The sequence below is a fragment of the Prunus avium genome, chromosome 2 (genome assembly GCF_965620075.1).
Source record: "Prunus avium chromosome 2, drPruAviu1.hap1.1, whole genome shotgun sequence".
Lineage (NCBI taxonomy): Eukaryota > Viridiplantae > Streptophyta > Magnoliopsida > Rosales > Rosaceae > Prunus > Prunus avium.
In genome coordinates, this window is record NC_142285.1 from 32,068,242 (window position 1) to 32,091,839 (window position 23,598).

General features: G+C 41.8%; 2 protein-coding genes across 2 annotated transcripts; both read right to left on the bottom strand.

The window, feature by feature from the left end:
• Nucleotides 1-10,805: 10,805 nt before the first annotated feature.
• Nucleotides 10,806-14,692, bottom strand: LOC110758550 (vesicle-associated protein 1-3-like). Its single transcript, XM_021960428.2, has 8 exons — nucleotides 14,403-14,692; nucleotides 13,881-13,951; nucleotides 13,695-13,776; nucleotides 13,280-13,395; nucleotides 13,021-13,182; nucleotides 12,865-12,906; nucleotides 11,479-11,556; nucleotides 10,806-11,170 (listed from the first exon to the last, which is right to left on the bottom strand). The coding sequence occupies exons 1-8, from the start codon at nucleotides 14,452-14,454 to the stop codon at nucleotides 11,057-11,059; spliced, it is 717 nt and encodes a 238-aa protein (XP_021816120.1). The 5' UTR covers nucleotides 14,455-14,692; the 3' UTR covers nucleotides 10,806-11,056.
• Nucleotides 14,693-20,418: 5,726 nt separating this feature from the next.
• LOC110758543 (PLATZ transcription factor family protein) lies at nucleotides 20,419-22,636 on the bottom strand. Its single transcript, XM_021960420.2, has 5 exons — nucleotides 22,391-22,636; nucleotides 22,053-22,232; nucleotides 21,847-21,921; nucleotides 21,278-21,418; nucleotides 20,419-21,132 (listed from the first exon to the last, which is right to left on the bottom strand). The coding sequence occupies exons 1-5, from the start codon at nucleotides 22,391-22,393 to the stop codon at nucleotides 20,791-20,793; spliced, it is 741 nt and encodes a 246-aa protein (XP_021816112.1). The 5' UTR covers nucleotides 22,394-22,636; the 3' UTR covers nucleotides 20,419-20,790.
• Nucleotides 22,637-23,598: the final 962 nt, after the last annotated feature.

Sequence of the window (23,598 nt, forward strand, 5' to 3'; positions counted from 1 at the left end):
CAGTCGAAATGACTTCTGAGACTCCTGAGTCCACCTCACCAATCACTATCACCGAGACCGAACATACGGTCGGGATCTCGGCCAGCGTTCCAGTAACGACGGATCGCACGGCTGAGTCCATACAGGAACAAGCAGTAGTGGAGGATCTGATGTCCAAGCAGGCCTACAGGATAGAAACATCATTTATGGCCGCAATGGACAGGTTCTCCTCAGAGCTGCGGACGCTTTTTCAGGAGAGGATGCCAGCAACTTCGCCCGCAACACCTCTCAGAGCCGGACAGAGAAGCCAAGAGCGCGAGAGGATCGAGCCTTACGGCGAAAGCAGCAGCCTCGGCGTCTCTGGCCGCACCCAAGCGTCAGGTTACGGCCAGCATTCTCTGCCGCCGACGAATAGCTAGGGGAAGGCCCAGCCCACATAGGCGCATCCAGGGCCAACCTACTCGGCAGAAACAGCGCACGGCCCACTCCACGCTCTGGCCGTATCACTAGGGCAAAGCAGCCTCGCGCACTCCGTGATTCAGCCACTCGGCCCAGTTCATACTACGGCCGTCCAGACCCATCCTGGCCCGAGCAACGCGACCGCTGTTTCATCACAGCAGTACGATCAGAGCAATCCAACCGTTTCACCACCATTGCAGGCGTCGTTGTTCCCGCTAAGCTCTCACCTTCACTACGGTTCGGCCATTCTGACGGCAACGCACACGCACCTCGACAAACCCATGGTGCTCATCTGGCGCCAAGCAGCTCGGTCCTACCGGCCGAGCCCCCTGTTCAAGCGGCCCCGCAGATAAGGCCATAGAACGATGTGCAACAGGTCCCGCGGCCGTGTGCGGCCCAGCAAGAAGCGCCACCTCAAGGGCTCCGATTTGAAGACGTCCGGCGAATGATCGAAGACGGCCTAGCCCAGAGGCGGCCGGACGCGCCAAGATATACAAGGCCATACCCGCCAGAAATCGACCGAACCCCTCTTCCCCGGAACTATCGATTGCCAGAATTCATGCTATTCTCCAGGGATGGGCAGACCTCCTCCATTGAACACATAGGCCGTTTCACGGCCCAGTGTGGAGAGGCCGATTCGGACGCCCAGAAGCTCCGTTCATTTGTTCATTCTTTGACCGGCGCGGCGTTCTCATGGTTCATAACCTTTCCGCCGAATTCAGTAAGGGATTGGTCTGATATGGAAAGGATATTCCACGAACATTTCTATCAGACCAACCGAGAAATAACGGTCGCCGAGCTGGAAAGGATGAGCCAGGCGTCGGACGAATCACCTCGCGACTACCTACAGCGATTCAAAACATGCAGGAACTGGTGCCGAACAAACCTACCGGAGAGGGAATTTGTCAAAATGGCTGAGGAAGGGTTGGAATTCGAGTACCGGAAGAAATTCCAGGGAATCGAATTCCGGGACATGCATGACTTGACCAACAAGGTGGACATATGCATCCTTGTTAAAGGAAGAAATGCAGAAGAGGATGGCTTCAAAAGGGACTTACTACAGAAGTAGAGATGAGTTCGGCCGAAGTCAGCATAGACAAACCCTTCGTCTGCAAGGGACTTGTTAAGGCCGACAACAGCCGCACAAAAATTCCCGACGCCAAGTTCGCGACGCGGGATACAAAGGCCTATACTTTTTACTTGACAAGGGCGGAGGCTATCTTCGACCTGCTGTTCGCCTAGAAAAAGATCAAATTGTCTTTCGGCCATAAAATTCCGAAACCCGACGAGCTCAAAGGGAAGATGTTTTGCAAATACCACAGTTCTTGGTCTCACAACACCAACAACTGCATTGTCCTGCGAGACGTCATCCAGAAGTTGATAGACGAAAAAAAGCTCCAGTTTCCGGAGAAGGCGGCCATGCAGGTTGACTCCAAGCCATTCCCTCCACCTGTCGTCAACATGGTCGACGCACAACTCCTAGCTGGGTATAGGGAAATTCGTCGGATGGCGAAAGGAAAGGAGCCATTAGCCTAATTAGAGTCGTTGCTTTGCGAGCGATGCAAGTGTGAGATCGGTCAGCCCAAGCCGTAGGAGAACAAGAGGAAGGCCACCGAGCCATCCCAACCGACCATAAAGAAATTCGGCGGTCAGTACGACCGTCGGCCGGCTAGCAGAGCTGTTTTTGACCGGCTGGGGGCACAGACCCCCAGTACCGCGACGGGCCACAAGAACGAGGACGGCCTGGGGGTAGGGCCGAACCACTGACAAAAACCCAGCTGAGGAGAATGCAGAGATAGATTCAGCAGGCCAGAATGCTGACGACCGAGGCCGAAGGTTCCAAGCGCCAAAAGAAAGTGGCGACTACGGACGGCCCACCGTCCATACCGATTGTTCCCCCAACAGCAAAAACGGCCATCACCAAGCCTCCGAGGACGTGGCACCCTAGGCAGGATGAGAGTCTCCATGGAACGATGGCCATTTCGGTTCAGCCGAAGGCCGCGGTCTTGGACAGAACAGACGAGGGTATCGTTGACATCTGCCGCGGAAGGGACCCCCATTTTTAGGCCAACGGTCTGTCCTTTCTTATGGAATTCCATAAAGATCACTCGGCCACAGACCTATACGGCATGACCCCTGAGAGCCGTGAAATCGTGGAGTTTGCCCTTAAAAACGCAAAGGCAGAGGGACTCCTCATTACCAGCAGATCCGACTCGGCCATTAAGGCTGTATACCAGGCAAACAGGGAAGCCAGAGCAAGAGGGATGCCAAGTTACCAGCCCAACCTCGGAGGATCGGAGCCTAAAGCCCCCTTCAGCAAGGGCGATTTGGAATATCTCCGCCAATATTTTACGGTGACTCCGGCGGACACCATCTTTGGTCTGACAACCAAGGAAAGGGCCTGGGTAAGCTGTTTAGACGACTACTTGATGGCCAGGGACACATTGGCGAAGGATAGACGGGCCCTCGAGGAGGAGGTCGAGACCTCGGACCCCCCTGAGATCAAAGCATCCACAAGCGATGTCCCGGGGACCGCAAGGCCTATGATCGAGGGCCTCGGTGATCCTCTCTTTGGGCATGAGGCCGAAGACGACCCCACTTTAGGAATCTCCGATGAAGAATACGAGGGGATCCTCGGGATAGTCGAGGAAAAGGTCCTCGCCAAAGACGGCTGTGTGGCCGAAGAGGAAGCTGGTAGGGGAAACCCGCAGGAGCCGAAGGAGGTCGGCATGAATATGGTCTTGGTGCTACCGCCTGAGTTTTCAGCCCCAGGAGGCCAAACCAACGGCCTGGATAATGACGTGGCTGAGGAGCAGCTTGATCAGAGGCCAAAGACAAATGAAGAGTTGTTGGCCGTAGCCTTCAACGAGGTGATACCCAGAGACGAGCCGAACAAATACCGACACCTCAAACCATTGTACATCTCGGCTCATGTAGAGGGTGTGCCCGTGTCTAAAGTCTTCGTCGACTGTGGGGCGACGGTCAACATTCTTCCATATTCCCTGATGAGGAAGCCGGACAAAACAAAAGAGGACCTCATCCCCAGCGACGTGGTCATGAGCAGCTTCGTTTGCGATAAATCCAAGACCATCAGAGTATTGCCGTTAAAAATTACTGTGGCCGACCAGACGAGAATCGCGGCCTTCTACGTGGTCGAGTCCAGCGTCGACTAAAATATATTGCTCGGTCGTGATTGGATCCACCAATATGGGTGTATACCGTCTTCCCTCTTCCAACTGTTACTCTTTTGGGACGGCCTGAAGGTGTCTATACACCCGGCCGATGAAAAGCCTTTCGAGGCCAACGCCGTACAAGCTCAGATTTACGACGAAGACATTGGATGGGTTGTCCTTACCGGCCATGATGCAATCGACCGACCAACTAGAACGACGGCCCAGAAAGTGCTGGAGTTAGGCGCCGAAAATATCCGACAGGATTCGGCGCATGAAGTGTTGATCGACCTCACCAGCCTTTAGATGACAGACAAAGCCACTAAAGAAGAAGGAGCAGCGGCCGTAACCGACCTGCTAGAGAGACTGCTGGAACACTGGGCGGAGGAATCCTTGCGGCCAAACTCACCAATCAACCTGATCGAATTCCTCCACGAATCAAACGAGGCGGACACTTTGACTTTTGACGACCTAGAAACGGCGCCCGCCGAGATGGAGGATGACTACCCTGAGATCCAGGACCCTTTATTAGAGATAAATGTAGGGTCGAAGGCCGAACCACGGCCTCTTTTTGTAAGCCAGCTTTTAGACCCTGAGTTATCGGCCGAGGTTATCGGCCTGCTCCATGAATATAAGGATTGTTTTGCTTGGGATTATCATGAGATGCCTGGATTGCCAAGAAGTTTGGTCGAGCACGAATTAAAAATCAAGGAGGGGTTCAGGCCTTTCCAGCAGCCGCCAAGGCGTTTCTCGACCGAGGTACAACTTAAAGTCAAGGAGGAAATTGAACGACTCCTTAAAGCTGGCTTCATCCGAACAGCCCGGTACGTCGAGTGGTTAGCCAACATCGTACCGGTTTTGAAGAGGACTGGGGCTTTAAGGGTTTGCACCGATTACAGAAATCTGAATCTCGCAACCCCAAAGGACGAATACCCCATGCCTATGTCAGACCTCTTGGTAGACGGAGCCGCAAAGCACGAACTCCTGTCTTTCATGGACGGCCATGCTGGTTACAATCAAATTTTCATAGCCGAGGAAGATGTCCACAAAACGGAATTCAGATGTCCAGGCGCAATCGAAACCTATGAGTGGGTGGTCATGCCATTTGGTCTAAAAAATGTCGGCGCAATGTACCAGTGAGCTATGAACCTTATTTTCCACGACCTTATAGGCCGGACCATTGAAGTCTACATCGACAACGTGGTTGTAAAGTCCCCATCCAAAGCCGACCACGTAGGACATCTCGAACAGGCTTTTGACCGAATGCGAGCGCACGGCCTAAAAATGAACCCGAAGAAATGTGCTTTCGGCGTCACCGCTGGGAACTTCCTCGGTTTCTTGGTTCACCAACGAGGAATCGAGGTGGATAAAAATAAAGCTACGGCCATTATGGCGGCCCCTCCACCAAGGACCAAGAAGGAGCTCCAGTCCTTCCTCGGTAAGGTCAACTTTTTTAGGCGGTTCATATCCAATTTGGCGGGGAAAATTCGGCCGTTGACTCCTCTGCTCAAACTGAAAGACACGGAACGATTCGTATGTGGAGCGGAACATCAAGCGGCCCTCGACAACATCAAGAAATATTTATCTCGACCACCGGTCCTTATGCCGCCGAAAAGAGGGAAACCTTTGAGGCTTTACATTTCGGCTTCAGAGGGCTCTATCGGCTGTCTGTTGGCTCAAAACAATGAATCTGAACGAGAGCAAGCAGTGCACTATCTAAGCCGCACCCTTAACGTGGCCGAGCTAAACTATTCGCCGATTGAGAAATTATGCTTGGCACTTTATTTCGCGGCTACTAAGTTGCACCATTACATGCTTCCTTCGGTCGTTCAGATCATCTCCAAGACCGATCTCATCAAATATATGCTCACTCGGCCGATCATACGCAGTCGAATTGGGAAGTGGACGATGGCATTGTCCGAATTCACCTTCCAATATGTAGCTCAGAAGTCGGTTAAAGGTCAGGCATTAGCCGATTTCCTGGCTCATCACCCGGCCCAGGGGCAAGAAGAAGATCGGCATGGCCCGCATGGAAAAGAACTACTGGACCATGTACTTCGACGGCTCCAGTACCGAGGCCAGGTTAGGGGCCGGAGTCGTAATCAAGTCCCCTCAAGGGCAAAGGTGGCAATTCGCATTCCAACTTGATTTCAAATGCACCAATAATCAGGCTGAGTACGAAGCGCTCATCATCAGTCTCGAAATCCTGAAAGAAATGAGGGCAACCCGTGTTTTGGTCTACGGTGATTCTCAGCTAGTAATTAACCAACTGACCGGGGAATACCAGTGCACGAGCGAGAATCTAACCATGTATTATATAACGGCCCTCAATACGGCCGACGATTTCTCCAGGATTTCCTTTGTTCATGTGCCACGCGCCGAAAACCATGAGGCCAATGAGATGGCCCAGGTGGCGTCAAGTATGAGTATTCCAGACGACGACCACGACCGCGTAATAAGAATCGAGAGGCGTACCCTGCCAGCTTTGGCCGAACGAGGAATGGCAGCGCAAGTATCTTCAGCCGAGATTACCGACGGGGTCAACACGGCCAAAGCCGACTGGCGCTACCCCATAGTGAAGTATTTGCGTGACCCTTCCGGCAGCCATGAGAGGACTACACGATTCCGGGCTCGGTGTTATCTGATTTATCAGAACGAGCTGTATCGAAAGGCATCAGACGGCTTATTGCTCTTATGTCCCAGCGCCGAAGATATCAAGGTCATCATGACCGAATCTCATGAGGGGATTTGCGGCGCTCACCAGTCTGGTGTCAAGATGAGATGGCTGGTTCGGAGGCACGGCTATTACTGGCCGACCATTTTAAAGGACTGCATAGAATATACGAAGGGATGTATCAAGTGTCAAATCTACGGCCCCATACAAAGGGTACCGGCCGAAGCCCTCCACCCGGTCACTAAATCATGGCCGTTCATAGGGTGGGCCGTGGATATCATCGGCAAAATCTATCCGGCCGCGTCCAACCAACATGCATGGATTTTGGTGGCAACCGACTATTTTACTAAGTGGGTCGATGCGGAGTCCTATCGGTCAATTTCTGGCACACAAGTGGTCAGATTCTTTGAGAATCACATCGTCCACAGATTCGGTATCCCAAAAACTATCACGGCCGATAACGGCCCGGTTTTCGCATCGACCGAGACTCGGGAGTACACCGAAAGGATGGGGATCAAATTGCTCCACTCAACACCTTACTACCCCCAGTCTAACGGACAGGCCGAGGCGAGCAACAAGGTAATCTAGGGCATCCTTGAGAAAATGATCGAGGAGAAACCTAGGGCATGGCACGACTTACTCCCCGAAGCCCTTTGGGCTTACCGAATCTCAAAACGATCGGCCACGGGCACGTCTCCTTACGACTTAACCTACGGTCATGACGCCATCGTTCCAATAGAGTTAAAGGTTCTGTCTCTACGTGTGACCGAACAGCCTGGACAAGAAAGGAAGGACTATATGCAGGCCATGGCTCAGGAGTTAGAAGATTTGGAGCAATCCATGCTCGATGCTTATAACCTAATGCAAGCACAGAAGCAGATTGCGGCGAGGGCCTATAACAGAAGGGTCAAACAGAAGACTTTCGCCGAAGGCGATTTAGTGTGGCGAGCCGTGCTCCCTATCGGGACGAAGGACCCTCGGTTCGGCAAATTCTCACCCAATTGGGAAGGCCCGTTTATTATTGAACGAATTCTTGGCCGAGGTGCATTTCAGTTAAGAGATAGGGATGGAGAATGGCACAATTTGCCAATAAACGGCCAGTATTTAAAGAAATATGCCCCGTCATTATGGGAGACGGCCGAGAAAGAGTTATGAGAATTGCAGTTGGCAAAAAAAAAAAAAATGAAGTAAACAGCGCAAAGAAGGTGGAAGAAAAAGCGTGCTTTCAGACAGAAGGAAAGAAGAAAATCATACTTCATTTAGTTTAAAAAGGGGTCACGTTTACAAGGAAACGGCCAGGTCATGGCCGATTGCAAATACACATGAGAAAAATTACACCCTAAATCTACAAACAACGGCTTCACGGTCTCCTCGCTGGACAAGCAGACGTTTCTCCCCGAGGCAGTGTCTCCGCCACCCATATCGTCACCGACCACGGCCAACCTAAAGCCAAGGCTTCACTAAGGCCATGGCCGAGGCCGTTACCTTGAGTGCAGATACAGCCGAGAGAAGGAAGGGTCGTCACTCTGGCCATGGTAAGCGGCCGTCATTCTAGCCATGGTAGGGGCCGTCATTCTGGCCATGGTAAGGGCCGTCACTCCGGCCATGGATGCGACCAGGGCACTCAGCCGAATAAACACGGCCATGTTGGGGTCATCATACCAGGCATTACCATCTTTATCAGTCGCATTGCAGTTCCTCCTCGGCCTCACAGGGAGGGAGGTCATCTCCCTCCAAGGCTGGGAAGGAACCTCGGCCGCATCTTGGTTTTGGCTCACGTCGATTTTCCAGGACGAAAAGCGATTGGTGGACAGCAGGAGAGGAGGAGCCATCTAGACCAGGCCAAACTGCCAAGTCGTGAGATTCAGCAGATGTGGCTCCCTGGCTTTGGAAGGGCTACAGTAAGGGCCATTAGAGCAGGTTGAAATTAAGAAGGATGAAGCCCAGGGATCAAAGAAAGGCTCAAGAGTGTTTAAGGCAAGAAGAAAGGTCACTAAGCGATGGAAAGGTTTCAGAACTGGAGAACGAAGGCTGAGAAAACTGGGGAGGTCAGAGTGAACTTTTGAAGGGCATGGACTTAAGGATTTTTCGAAGGCATGAAGAAAAATGAAGAACGGCAGGGTTTTTATACTCGAGCTAGAATTCAAAAACAGGGCGTGGCTCTCTCGAGAGACGTAACGTTCTGACAGCGTGCTCGAGAGCGCGATGACGTGTCAAAAGTCCAGAGGCCGTCGTTTCACTTGACGAGGCGAAGCGATGCCTCGTGTAAGCTTGGGCAATAATGGCATGCACGATGTGCTTGAAGCATTAAATGCGCCAACTGACCTCCGCATTTAATGCCCCAGTTGTCAATCACTTCAGAAGGAATGCAAAGGGTCCATCCCCTGGAATCCATTCGGCCCCTACCCATGCCGAGACCGAAGAATCCGGGGATGTGGAGGCAATGTTTGTGCCTAATAAATCACGGCCATGAACTGACTGAAGGAGCCCCTTTTCTCGGCCCTAGCACTTGCTCGTGAAACTAAAACGCGGCGTTTCGCCAAGATGTTTGGCCTTCCTGAAAACAAAAGAAAAATTGCTAAGGCATGATCATCTCGACCTTGATTATAGGCCGAGGCCGAGCCCGAACAAAATCACGGCCAAAAGTATTAAAGTCAAGTCATCACGTGACAGCAGGGTCCCACGCTTCATTTAATGAAGTAGTGCCTCTGTTTAAAACAGCAAACCCACTGGCCATGAATAAGCATTTAATGTACGAGGGGAGGTGGGAAGTGACTGAAGTCAGGATTTGGTGATAGGAATCAGAGTGATTAGACGCAAACATTCTCACAAGGATTCTTACAGCTTGAGAGATTAGATCACCAGCTATCAGAGCAATAAATGCGTCTCCACGGCCAGAAGCGCAGAACCCACGATCATGGCCGGCGGCCGAGATTCACCAGGATTTATGGGGTCACACCACCATGCTTCACGATCCCAAATGTCGATTGGACTACCCACTTGCTCTAATCAGGCTCCGCCATGCAGATTTTCAGCCTCGATTACTCCTCCGGGAACTCTTCCTATAAATACAAGGCTCAAGCTACATTCAAACAGTTCAAACACCAAACCAAAGCCTCCCACGGAGCAACTTATATTTTCCTGTAATGCACCTTCAATATTTTACTTACTTTCCTAGGAGTAGTGTTAGTTTGTAAGGAAAATTTATTCATCAATATATCATACGACCCTTGATTTTCAAGGCGCTGGAGCACCATCCTTGTTATTCGATCATTCACCCCATATATCATACGACCGTCGCTCGCTGAGTAACGCGCCGGAGCACCGCCCAAAACCTACCATCAACACCACCACTAAACAGCCTTGTAGCTCAGGCCGTGAACCTGACAGCCGAGATTAGTTCCTCTCTCGGCTACAATCGTTTGATTAGAAGACGAGTTCAAACAGGCGCACCACTTAACCATTCTATCCACATCAACATCTCGACGCACGGTAGACCGTGCTGGCACGCCCGCGCACAACCGCACCGCATCCAAAAGCAGGAAGCCACGTGTTAACGCACATCCCCTCGGCCCAGATCACCAAGCCGTGAGATTTGCGCCACCAACAGTTGGGGGCCATGGCTAGAGCTTTTATTGCTAGACGTTGTCATCATCATCATCATCATCATCATCATCATCACGAAGGTCGCAAGCCTTGGTCTTGTCCTCGACAAGCCCATGACAAGAAAATTGAGTCAACTTCAAGCCCAAGGATAGTGGAAACTGCAACCACAGCAACAACTCCCAACCTGGCAAACTAGTCCTAAAAACCATCACTGCTTTTGCTTCATCTATGATTTTTATTATTATGTATGTGTGTTTTATGTTTGTTGTTGTATTAATTACAGTAGGGAAAGATTTTATCTCTGAAAATAAGAAGATTATGTATAGTATCATGTTAAGGAAGATTAGCCACAATTTCTAATAATCTCTTATAAATCCGCAGTTTAGTCGATTTAGTGACATTTATTCTTCACTTTGTTCAACTACGACCTAAGTTCATAGCATCTGCACCCCCCACGACATCTATCTAATTTCCATGTCCCCGGAAATTAGTAAGATTATGAACCATTAGTAATTTGATTGATAATCATTATCAACAGGGTTTTTTCGGTGACTTGGGAGCATGGATTTGGTTATTATAGTATGGGTTATGCTAGGGAGACCAACTTGGGAGACCAACTCTCTAATAGAGGTGGAGCCCACCAATACAATGGGTCTCACGCTCTATTAGAGAGTTGGTATCTCAAGTTGGTCTCCCTAGCATTTTCCTTATAGTATTATTGATGTTACAACACTTGCATCTGCCTAAGGACTTATGACTGTCAATAGTACCAAACAAAATGTGTATAACTTTTATTCGTGATTATCGAAACACCTCAAGACTTACGGCCCAAGGCAGCCCATAAGATCATTTTGTCAATTAATTTCCACTAGAATTAAAATAATTCAAACAAATGAACACCCAAACAGTAACAAACATTGGAGAAAAAGACTTGATGATGATAAACCAATCCAATAACATATGTTATGTTTACATGGGTTCATTGAGCCCATCTGTCCAACTTTAACACAACAAAAAAATATTTGCTCAAAACAGAGTGTCAATTAATCAAAGACTAAATTTTTACAATAAGAGTACGAGAGTCCCTAAAATGTTGAAAATTGTGGAGCACCACAGAATTATGCCGGAATCCAACTAATTAATTGACAAACAGCCTTCACTTCAGCTTCTATGTTTTCTTGATGAAGTAACCAACCAAGATGCCCAAAAGACCAAAGAGCACCACAAACAATAATGAAAATCCACCCCCGCCGTTTTTGCTTAGTTCTTTTCTCAACAGGTCCTGCTCAATGAAAATTTGTGTTATGCCAAAAAGGAAAAGAGAAAAAAAAAACAGAAACGAGAAGTAAATACATCAAGCGCCCATCTGTTCAAAGAATAAAACAATACAACAGTTAACAAAAGAACAAAAAAATTTCTCTCTCTTTTCTTCTGTTTCTGCTACAACTATTGACAGCTAACCAAGTTCAAAGGGTGGTAATACTATTGGCAGCCTAACTCGATAATCGAAAGCAAGATTGGCATGATGTTTACCAGAAACAACACAGAAGTAGAATGACAAATACCAACAATGCATATCATAAACAATACCATTTCATGACGTAGTTTCTGACTTTGTTGCAAAGCAGAGGTCTTCTCCTCAGTCAACTTGGAAATCATGGACCATGCCTGAAGAAAGGATGTACATAAGAAATTGCAATATTGAAAATAAGGTAATCTAACTCAAGTGATCACATCAAATGCAAAGACAACAATAATTAAGACAAAATGGATAGCAAAATAAATAAGAAAAAGAAGTTTGAAAGAATTATAAATAATAAAAAATTAAAATTAATGAGTATAAAGGGAAAAGTTAAGGAATTTGTTAACTGCTCTGGGCTTGTTAAGCAAAAAATTAAATGTGAATAAGCTCCCCCTAGAGAATCGTGCAGACAGTAGATGAAGTAGCATGGTAGTGAGGCATGGACTAAAAACTTATGTGGCAATTAAAATGTACCAAAAAACCGCCCACGTGCCATGCCTTTTTTACGAGAAACAAGGATTTTAATAATAGGCTGTAATTGAAGGTACAAGACATAATTGACACAAGTTATCCACTGGATTGCATACAAGATCCCTAAACCAGAAAACAAGGTCCTAATAAACTAAGTACAATTATTACAAAATAGCTAAGCTAACCATACGAGAGTTCAAGAAACCTCCACCTTCCAATCCACATGAATGAGGAAAAATGCTATATCCTGAAACTACGAGGAAATTGCAGCCCACAAAGAATCCCCAAAATGAACTCTATCCCACAATACTTCCACTTCCTTCCTCCTATTAATTTGAAAAATTCTTTTGTTTCATGCACTGTCATTCAAAAAATTCACATCATGCTGATGATAAATCTCAAAACTGAAATTTATAACAGTGGTTCCATCTAAACAAAAGTGAACTTTACACTAAAGAAAACTAAGCATGCCTCCTGGGAAAGAAAGTCAAAAAATTACTGTTCGGACAACCTAGAAGTTCCTAAAATATTATGGAATTGTAGCTACCACCAAAGGCCACTTAAGAACTAAGTGGTAGAAACCACATAAAATGACTAAAAACTTAGGTATCATCAATCTCTAATGACTGGTACTGACCCCTATGGTCACTAGCATTCAATACATTCATGAACTTAGTACATTATGCTTGGTTATAACATTCTACAAGCAAATCACGCGCTAAGATAAGAAACCCCCAAATAGGCACTATTGGAGAATACCTATAGCAATGACATACTTAGTCTAGATGCTTTCTACAGAGAAAAAGAAAAAGTTATAAAATATAAAGTTGTCCCTTCACCATATATTCAAAATTTAAGCACTCTACAGAATTCACGAAGATTAAATGCAAGAAAATGAAACTATATCTGCCTACTCCAAGGTAAATTCCTATGAAATTTAAAAGAAAGTATATTTGTTAAGGAGAATAGAAAGGGCATCTCACCTCTGATGACTTCTCTTTCGGTTCCTCAAGAGATCTTGATACCTGAGCTTTCCATATAAAATGAAAATGAATAACTATTCCACAGATTCAATTCATTTTCAAACTTTCCTGAAAGCTTGCATTAAAATAAATAAATAAATAAAAAGAAACCCTTACAGCATCAAACAAGGAAGAGTTTTGATTCCCATTATCAAGCACTGAAGCCCTGGGAGAAGAGCCTTCGTCAGATCCTTCAGGGACAGGTGATGGGGGATTCGCAGGAAAGTAGACTACCCGCAATTTGAACTCTCCCACAACTTTACCATCCTCCTTGTTGAACTATAAACAAGTTAACACAAAAATCAAATCAACGAATATAAACCCCAAAACAGTACCTTTACACTGAAAAGAAAATTTGCTGGCAGCATCATCCAACCATTTCAGGCGTTATGTCTTTCGGAGTTACACCATCTGGTGCAACAACACTTTGAAGGAGAAATTTGTCCTTGCACTGCATATCTGGGGGTGCATCTTTTTGTGCTTGCATTGTAACTAAAAAATCAACTTTAAATCAGGAAACCATTAACATAAACAAATTAATAGGTTAAACAATTATATCAATGCTTTCTCCCAAAAACAAAAACAAAAAACTAATGGAAGCAACCAGTTACAGCCTAAAGAAAATGGAGAAAAACAATTAAACACATTATCAGCTAAAGCAGTGAACACTATGACATCATTAAGCTCATGAACGAAAATTCAGATTTTAATAACTTGAAAATGGAAAAAAAGATGTGATAGCTGAGAAATTAATATGAACCATTTACTATTTAAAGTGATTGAATATTCACCTGTAACATCACATGTTGTTCCGGGCAAAACAATTCCGGCATTGGGCCGGACGCAGTATTTTTTTGGATTGGTTGTTTTAACCTATTCAATCACATCATCCAAACAGTACGCATTATGAATCCATAGCTTAAATGTTCAGACCAAGTCAATTAACACTCGTAATGGAAAAAAAAAAAAAAAATTACCTTGAACGCCACATATTTATCTGTTTTGTTGGTCAATTGCAAGGAACATGAGCTCTGCTTCTTCACTTCAACTTTTCCACCACAAAAAAAATAATAATAACCCAAAAATTAAATCAAACACTTGGACAATTTTCCCAATGGAAAAATCAATATTACCATACCATTTAATCATACTAGACCACACACGAATTCATAATGTACCTAACTACAAAAATTTAAAGACAATGAGAGAAAGGTAATTCATTTTCAAACAGAACGTTTTAGTGCAAGCATTCTTATCCAAGTCTTTTTTTTGGGAACCAAAAGTTTAGAACCATAATTGACAGAAGAAATTCAATCCAATACAACCCAGCCCCATACTTATTTGCAGAATTAAAATGTGTCATCACAGTCCAGTAAATCCCAACATGGCATTCAAAATGGATATTTTTCTTTAATTTTGTCACCAACCAAACGGAAAATCATCTGACGTACAAACAAAGGAAATTGAAATTTAAAGAAAGACGAAAGCAACAGACTTACATGGGAATTTGAGCTCTGTGGGCTGAATGCTAAGAAGATCTCCAGTACTCATGACCACGAATCAAATTAATTCTTTTTTTCTATCTCCTAAATCTTTTCAAACAAAAAATTGAAATAAAAATTTAGGGTTTGAGAGAAAATATATGATCCGAGTGAGAAGGAGAAAAGAGAGACGGGAAGAAGAAATAGCAGAAGAAACAGTTTCCGTGATTCAAAAAATATGGAGAGAGATAAAGTCACCGAGTGTTCAATTTACGGTGACTAGTTTCAACCGTGGATCTGAATTGAGTTTATCTCAATCCAACGGTGAGAAAGTCGCCTGTGATGTTCAATAAGTGAATGGCAGTTACGCTAGGTACTGGAATCAATTTTATTTCTGCTTTTTTCGTTCCATCCTTTTCTGGTTTTAATGTTTTCTTTCATGGCCTGATTCAGAGGTTTTTAATGTTGGTGAGCGTCGATGAAATGCACTATGACTAAAATGCCCATGTAATTTCTAGCTCTTTACATGGTTTGACTGTAGTATGAATTTATTTCACAAGGGTGTTTATGGCATGTTGGAAAATTGTAGCACTTTGCCGTTTCTAATTTAAAAAAAGAGGAAAAATTGCAGCCACCTACCTCCATGTAAAACAAAATTACGATATTTTTTCCTTTTTTGTAAAACTAGCCTCTTTGCACGCGCTTCCGCGATTGCGAGAGACTTTTTTTATATTTAAAATATTTAAATTTATTTTAGAATTAAAAAAGATAATGGGTATTTGTGTTCCATAAAAATCGAATACATTGTTTTTCTTTTAATTTTAATTTTTTATTTATGAAAAAGTGTGAATTTACCATATTATCCTCATTTAATTAATAATTTCAATTCTTAATGTTTGCATTAATCTATAAAGTTCAATAGGATTCAATGTATGATGCAAAAGTCTTTAATTCTATCCAACAATAAATAAAAAGTCTTTAATTCTAATTATTTGTTTGATTTCATGATTAAAGGTTAACCTTTTGAAAAAAAAAAATTCTAATTTAGATATTTACTGATATAATTTTTATTTTAAAAAATGTTTGGATTGGTGAATTAGTTCTTCTGTTTTTTTTTTTTTTGGTCTGAACCACGAGGTGGTCCTGGATGGACCCCAACTATGAGTGGCACCTTTAAGCCTTAACCACAACTCAGACTAATCCTCACTCACACCGGGTTGCCCCGTAAGGGATAAAGTGCTGGCCAAAGTGGTGACTCCATACGAGAGCAGATATCGAACCCCTGACTTCTTTTAAGGAATGAGAGTGCCGAACCACTCACACCAACCACCTTGGTTAATTAGTTCATTTTCAATAGCAGTGGGACATAATTTATACATCATACAGTCCTTATACTCACTCACATGTTATTTTTAGGTTCCCACAAAATATTCAATTAGAATTGTGAATCTTATTCGGTTATCTAGTTATTTATATCTATTAGATATAAACGTAAAGGCAGAGACTGCAATCCCATAATTTCTCAACCAAAAAAAGGCGAAGGCAGAGGTAGAGAATGGTGAAACATTCAAAATACCATAAATTGCCATTGGTTAATGAATTTATTAAGAAATGAAACTTTTCATTAAATAAAAATAAAATAGTTAATTAACAGTTTTTTATATTTAAAATTTTAAAATTTGAAATCAAAATAAGAACATGATCCTATTTTATAATTTAACCCACTAAACTGGCCATATAATCCATGATGACAATATCATTGAGGTAGATATAGGATTTGTTACGCACATTGGTGACACCATAGTGAAAAAGTGGGACAATTCTCCCCTTCCTTAGCAAATAACAAAATATATATATATATATATATATAGGTTCTGTTAAAATGGAGGTATTTGAAAGAAATTATTTAGATTTGATAACAAAGGGTTTAGGGCCCCCCAACCTCAATGGGAGCAAACCAAAAATATTGGCATTCATGGATTTTTATTTTTATTTTCCAGAACAAGCAAAATGTCATTAATAAGGGGTAAATACAAAAGATGTACAAGAAGAACACACCTCAAATGGAGGTTCTAGTAGTCTAAACAAACAATTTAACCTTATAAGCAATATTTGGTGATTGGGATTGGATTGGATTATGAGGTAGAATTAGATTATATTGGATTACATTGAATTGGAAATGATAACACTAATCCAATAATTTGTTTGGTACTACACATGATTCATTGAAATGTGCTATTACATAGCTTAGTAGGATTAGACATACTCCAAATCTAACTTAATCTTAAGATTTTAGTCAGATTCATAATCCTACTACATTTGGCCCTAATAAGATTAGAGCATCTCCAACCGATGTGTCAAAAGTGTCACATAGACATTTAACGGCTAGAAATAACATCTGACATCACTCCAACCAATGTGTCAAAGCTGATGTGGAATGAAGACTGGAGGTTGAGATGTTATTTTTGATATCCCAAAAGCAAGATGTCAAATGAATATTTTATTATTTTTTCTTTTCTTTTCTTTTTAATTAAAAATAAATCAACACGAAAATGTAATAAAATAATAATTTAATTTGACATATCGGGTGGAGTGTAAAGCTGTATAAGATGTCAAATTGCAACATCATCCATCAAATTTAAATTTGATATTTGGTATTTGACATCTCCCTTGGAGATGCTCTTAGACATAACCAATTCATGTTATTTTTAGGCCACCAAACATTTAACTAGGATTATGAATCCTATACAACTCACCAAACAGTCATCTAAATTCCTAAATTTGAAATCGCTCGACCTAGATGTACCTGTACAAACAATTTGACATGTACATATCCTTGTAGCACAAGAATTCTATACTTTACTATATAGACTGTAGAGTCTAGAGAGGAGGGAGGGAGGCTTTTATTTTCAAACATATGGAAATACAGATGAAGCCTATCTCTAAATATTGTGCCAGTTCATGGATACATGTAATATATTAAGGATCCTCCATCTCCATGCATGGTTCCCAAAAGAAATAGTTTCTCTTCTCAAGTTAAGAGGCATTGGGGATGGAGATCTAAACAAGTAAACAATTTATTAGGATGGCTTTTGAAAATTGTCGCCTACTTTTTTTTTTGGTTACATTTTGTGTCACTACTTTGTCATTGGAAGAAAACATAAAGGGGATGAAGAAACAGAAAAGAAGAGACCATGGGGCTTGCAAGTCTGGGATCTCCACCAAATACTTGATGGGATCGTGGTGTTATCTATAGTTCTTTATAAGGAAAGATGAAATCGCCCACTTTATACGACTGTTAATTAAAAATAACTATTTTTAATTTAGAACTTTGACCAAATTTTTGAATAAGATCATAATACTTTCAAATAATCACTCACGTAAGATGGAGAGAAACTTATTTACATCGGGATGTTACTCTGATATTATCTCTTAAGTGAATCATGTATTATCAAGCATTTTAGCTTTCTCACATTATAATGCGTGATTGATTCATTATATCCTTCTGTGACATCCTCGTTGCGTGAAAATTCGTCTCTTAAGTCATGAAATTGCAATTTATGCTTAAAGAGAGAACTAACTCTCACACAATACCATAAAACACATAAAACTTAAAAATATAAAAGGCTCATATGTTTTGCAAAAAGACAAAATATGAAAATGTTTTTTAATTTTCTTTAGTAGCGTAATTTGCTTTGGTTGATGTAACTTAAGTTTGTGGCCAAAATTAGATGAGGAAATGTAAAAACAAACGGAAATTAGACATGCAAGTCGAACCGGGCCCGGTTTTCAAGAACTGGGAATAAAGAACTTGTCCAGCTGGGTTTCCTCCTCCTTTTGTTTAGTGAATTTGATGCCATATTAACAATTAACAATAATAAAAATTCCGCAATCTATAATTTTAAAACAAATTCAAACAAAAAGAAGCAACAAAATTTGGTAGGCTTGTCGATCTAGGGGCACACCAACTAGTCTACAACTACAAGAACCCTTGTATAAATTATTAGATGCATTCTCGATCTTGCAACCATTTTGCCCTAGCTCCATATAGCTTCTTCTATAGCTACTCAAAGCCATCTCAAGGGCTACTTGCTTGCTCATATCATGAATACTACTGGCCACTCAATGCCGTTTTTAAGAGAGGATCTGCAATTTCTGATATATGGCTTCAATTTGTGTAACCAAACCATGCAATGGTAATCTTGTATGTGAAAGCATGATGAATGTTACCGAACCGAACCACGTTAAAATTATAGTTTATGTTGTTATCACACAAGAATAAAGGGTGAATGATATTGGAATGATTCTAATTATTGACTTTTCATGTGTTAATAATACCGTGGATATTAGAAATTTTTTACTTCTCGTGCGTTAACTAGCACATACATAATTAAATATTATGTGAATTATGTATTACAATTCGTAATTCAATTTCAGGAAAAAATAAAAACACCAGAAATTAGATTGATTAGGTACTTGATCTCATAGTTATTTCACCTTCCTTCTCAAAAGGTGGCACATGTCTATGGATTTAACTATAATTAATTCTTTATATTTTATTTGTTTGATGATATTATTATGAGAGAGAAACAATGCTTTAATAATTTTTTTCCTGATTTACTCTTATTATATTAATTAACCCAAAAAACTGGTGACTTGTCTTGATTAATTTAATTTAAAAAATAAATCAAAACAATGGAAACTAAAAAGGCCGCGCTGTCGCTGTGAACCTTTGCCTGCAGCCTTCTTCTCTACTTGGTTTGCACCCTTTTGGCAGCCTTGGTTGATAGCTGCTGTGAACTGATGAGAAAAATTGGTCATTGCACCCTCACGCATGTATATACAGAGAAGAATGGAGTTGCTGACTGTCTTGCAAACTGGAGCTATAACTTGGATCTGGGATTGTTCATTCTTGACACGGCTCCTAGTTGGATCAGCTCTCCTAGTTGGGTTAGTTCTTGTTTAGCTGTTGATGCTTTAGGTATCCCTAAAGCTAGATTGGTCTGTTTAGACCAGGGTGAATAGTTTCTTTTGTTTTGGGGTGTTTACCCCCCCACTTTACCCAAAAAAAAAAGTGAAAAAATGAAAAACTTCTGGTGAGAATACATAAACTCATAAACTTTTGGTGAATCAGTTTTGTGTTTTTTTTTTGGTTAAGTGATCAAAGTATTCGATTTAGTTAGGTTCAATTCGGATTAAAGCCTCCTATTAATGACAGAATTAAAGCCACTTAGTTTTTTTTTTCTTTTGTGGGAGTGGCGTTCAAGAGTTTTGTTTTTGGTCAAATTGTTCAACAGTTTCGAATGAATCAATTATTTTTTGAGTAATGATCATCATGTTGTTGTTAATTATTTGGGTTGTTCTTGGCTTCATTGGTAATTAATAGAAAAATGGAAAGTTTGTTGGGTGGGTAAATCAGGAAAAATCTTATTAAAGTATTATTTTTCTCTCATAATAAATAATAATGTCATCAAATAAATAAAAAATAAAGCGTTAACTATAGTTAAATTCATAGACATGCGTCACCTTTTAAGAAGGGTGATAATGATACACATTGAATTAAAATAGTGAACAAAAATACTCCTTTTTTACTCTTCCCTATTTCTAACCACGGCCATTCATAACTCCCCCAATTCCTTTGGAAGGAAAATATCAAAATTCATAATCAATCAAACCCAACCGAAAAAATAATTCAAAGGAAGCATTTAATCACACGTGATCTTTTATTTCTGGCAGGTATTTGCACAAGTCCAACACCAAGATTTTTCTACTTTTTTTTTGCTGAATTTAAGAGGCTTGAATTCAAATTGAGTCCCCCAAAATGGGAGGAAATAACACTGAGATAGGTATTAACTGATGCTGAACTTTTTCCAACTATTAGTCACTGTTCACCATTACTCTCTGCAAATGGTCATCATCACTCTGTAAGGAAGAAAACGAGACAATTGAACCATTTAAAGTAAGCCAACCGACCTACTCAATGCAACAGAGAGACACACACAGAGCAAACGCCCCTCTACAAAATTAGTACATATTTTTCTTTCACCGCAAGAAGAGTAGGAAAATCTTTTTCTTTTTTTTGTGATACAAGCGATATTAGTAGGTCGAGACATCAGACCTCGAGTACAAAAGTAAATGCTCTCATCCCCTTACAAGTGGAGGAAAATCTTCAACAACAAAATAAACGACACCTAATTTAACGGAACCATAACAATAATTAGATCCCACTAAATACGATTTGTAGTGTCATCTTTATAATTAATTTGGTGACGGTCGTGCAGAAGACTCTCTCCAAGACAAAAAGTATGAAAATTACCAACTTTTACAAATTCATACCCCCTAAAATCCCTCTGCATTTAATTTTACTTGCTAAAAATATTATCACTAAATCCATCCATGCACATATTCAATACAGCGGAGCCCGATGTGGCGTCCCCTTTCGCCGGTTCATCAACCCGGCCGAAATTTCGGACACTGGCGAAAAAACCGGCCGACAAGCTGTCCGAAACGCTGACATGCTACTCCTCTTTTTCCTCACAATCTCAGTGGTGGCAGTACAGGCTAGGGCCAGACACCCCACCTCACCGAACCCGCATGAACCGGACGAGGTTCGGGTTGAACCGGCCGGTTCCAGAACCGAATCAGGAGTCATCTGACCGTCGTCTAAACCGGATTCGGGTAAGGACATGAATTTGCACTCTAGAAGGTACTTGGACAGGCCACCTTCTGATCTTAGAACGTAGTCAATCTGCAGAGAAACAAAAATGGGAGAGACCCAAGTGAGACGAGTTGGAGAATTGAAAAGGGTATTTGGGAAAATTGAGAAAGAGTGAGAAATGAGAGAGAGAAAGCAGAAGAATTGAAATTTGTTTTGGCTCTGGGCATGAGCAAACCTTGCAGTAGAGGGAGCAAAAGAGATACGGGTCTTGCAGGCTCCTGTCACAGGTGCTGCAGATGTTGCCGGAGCCTCTGCAATTCCTTGTTTGTGGCCTTTGGTTTAAAAACACCACTTTTGCACTGTTGCTTATGTATGACTGTAGAGAGAGAAAGTAGAGAGAGAAAGTTCTTGAGAATATGCTCACACAAAGAATATCAGAACAGGGATTTAGAATAAAGAATTGAATTCAAATATGGGTTCATTTCATGCTATTGTTTCGAGACCTTTTGAGCAAAGCCATAGTCCATCCATTTTTCAGCAAGCAAGAGAGAGAGAGAGAGAGAGAGAGAGAGAGAGAGAGAGGTGAGAATGAAAGAAAGCAGATACAGGAAGAAATTAACAGCTTTACTTTTCGGTCATGAAAAACTTTCACTTCTCTGTCTCAAGATGACTTTTTTAGGTGCTTGTAAACCAATCAAGGGCATATATACACTACATGATGATATGCATGTAGAATTTGTTTTATTAGGAAAAAAGAACCCAGAAAGTATAATTAAGCTTAGAAAGCTGGGAAATTTCACTTACTTGAACAGAAGAACAGTCAATTAGCTTGGCAGCATCATCCAGTCTTATAACGTCGTGGTAAACATACCTCCTTATCTGAAACATTTCAGAGAAAACAAGCATGATAAATAATAATAAAAAGATAAAAACTTTGAATGAATTTTCCAAAGAAAAGATGAGCTCTTCTGAGAAAACTTTAGAATTTTGAAGGGAAATTAGTTAATTACCTGCAAAAGTCGGTGAGGGCGATGAGGGTTCAAGCAGTGAGGGCAGAGACTCATGCAACAGTCCAAGCAGTAGATGTTCTTCTCGTTCTTCTTTGCCTCCTCATGAATTATGCAAGCGTTGTAGAACTTTTCAGACAGCAGGACGTCAAGCCAGTGGGGTAGAAGATTTGAAGGAACAAACTATAATAAACACATGAATTTGAAAAATTAAAACAAAAAACAAAAACTTCAAACAGAACATGAACAAAATTCAATTAGTTTTCATCAATAAATGGCATGGAGAGAAAGAGAAGAGTTTGGAGAATAAGAATCAGAGAGGAAAATTAAAGAAAACCCACCATTTTGTTTTTCTTAAAAGAGAAAGAGACAGTGGGTATGGGTGAGAATTGTGGTCAGGGCTTAAGAAGATATTGGGGGAGTAGCCATTATCATAGAGAGAGAAAACTTGGACTTTGGAGAGAGAGAGAGAGAGAGAGAAACGGCGCCTGGCTAAAACTGATACACTAGTATCACCCTTACCAATGAGAGAACAAAGAAAAATGAGAGAGAGAAGGGCTGGCCTCATTTATTGAGGTAGTACGCTATTTTTATTTTTATTTTTATTTTTATTTTCTGGTGTAGTTATTGTTTGTGTGTTCTTGTAAGTTGTAAGCGAAGGGTTGGGAAATTCGAAAGACCCAAAAAAAAAAAAAAAGGGTTTAGAAAATATAATAGTTAAAATAAGCTCTTTCAAGCAAAACAAGAATGTAAAGAAAAAGATTTTGATGAAACTGGGATAATCACAAATCAAAATCTTTCCCTTTCTATTGCTGTTTACTAGGAGCCCATGTCCCGAAAACCCTAAAACCCTAACCAAATGGTTCTTTATTAATGGTCGGATTGTTGGTGCTCTCTCTCTCTCTCTCTCTCTCTCACTGAGCCACTGCTGCTAAGTGCTAAGTGACAAGACAGGAAACAGTGACTTTTCTCAGTTCTCGGTGGAAAACGGTAAAAAACAAAGGTGCAAGTGGGATTAGGGCCTTTATAAAAATCACAAATTTCAATATGACAGTTTTACCCACCTTGCTTTGTTTTACGCACTCTGTTAATTTTGCAATCTTTGGGTAAAGCTGAGTGCATTTTTTTCATGTATTGACAGCACTAACCCATAATTCTTTTCCCCTTTTTTGGCAGCAAAAGCTGTCTAAGAATATGATATGCTTTGTAAAAATGAGCAGTGGGTATGTTGCGGATTGATTCGGTTTTACTTTCAAACAACTGTTGAATTCATAAGAAAATAACAATTTGATTTGATTTGGATTAGCTTAAAATCATAATAAAAACCGAACCAATTCAAACTATTTATAATTAGTTTGGTTCATATTGGTTTGGTCGGTTTGTGCCTAACACAAAACCATGCATTTTTCAACCTGCTCTTACATTATAATGCTAACATTTTGCCATTATATCATTACATCCAAGGCTAAAACAACAACATTCCATTTAATCAAAGGCTATCTAGTTTCTAGCATGCATTTAATTTCACAATTCCCATCAAAACAAATAT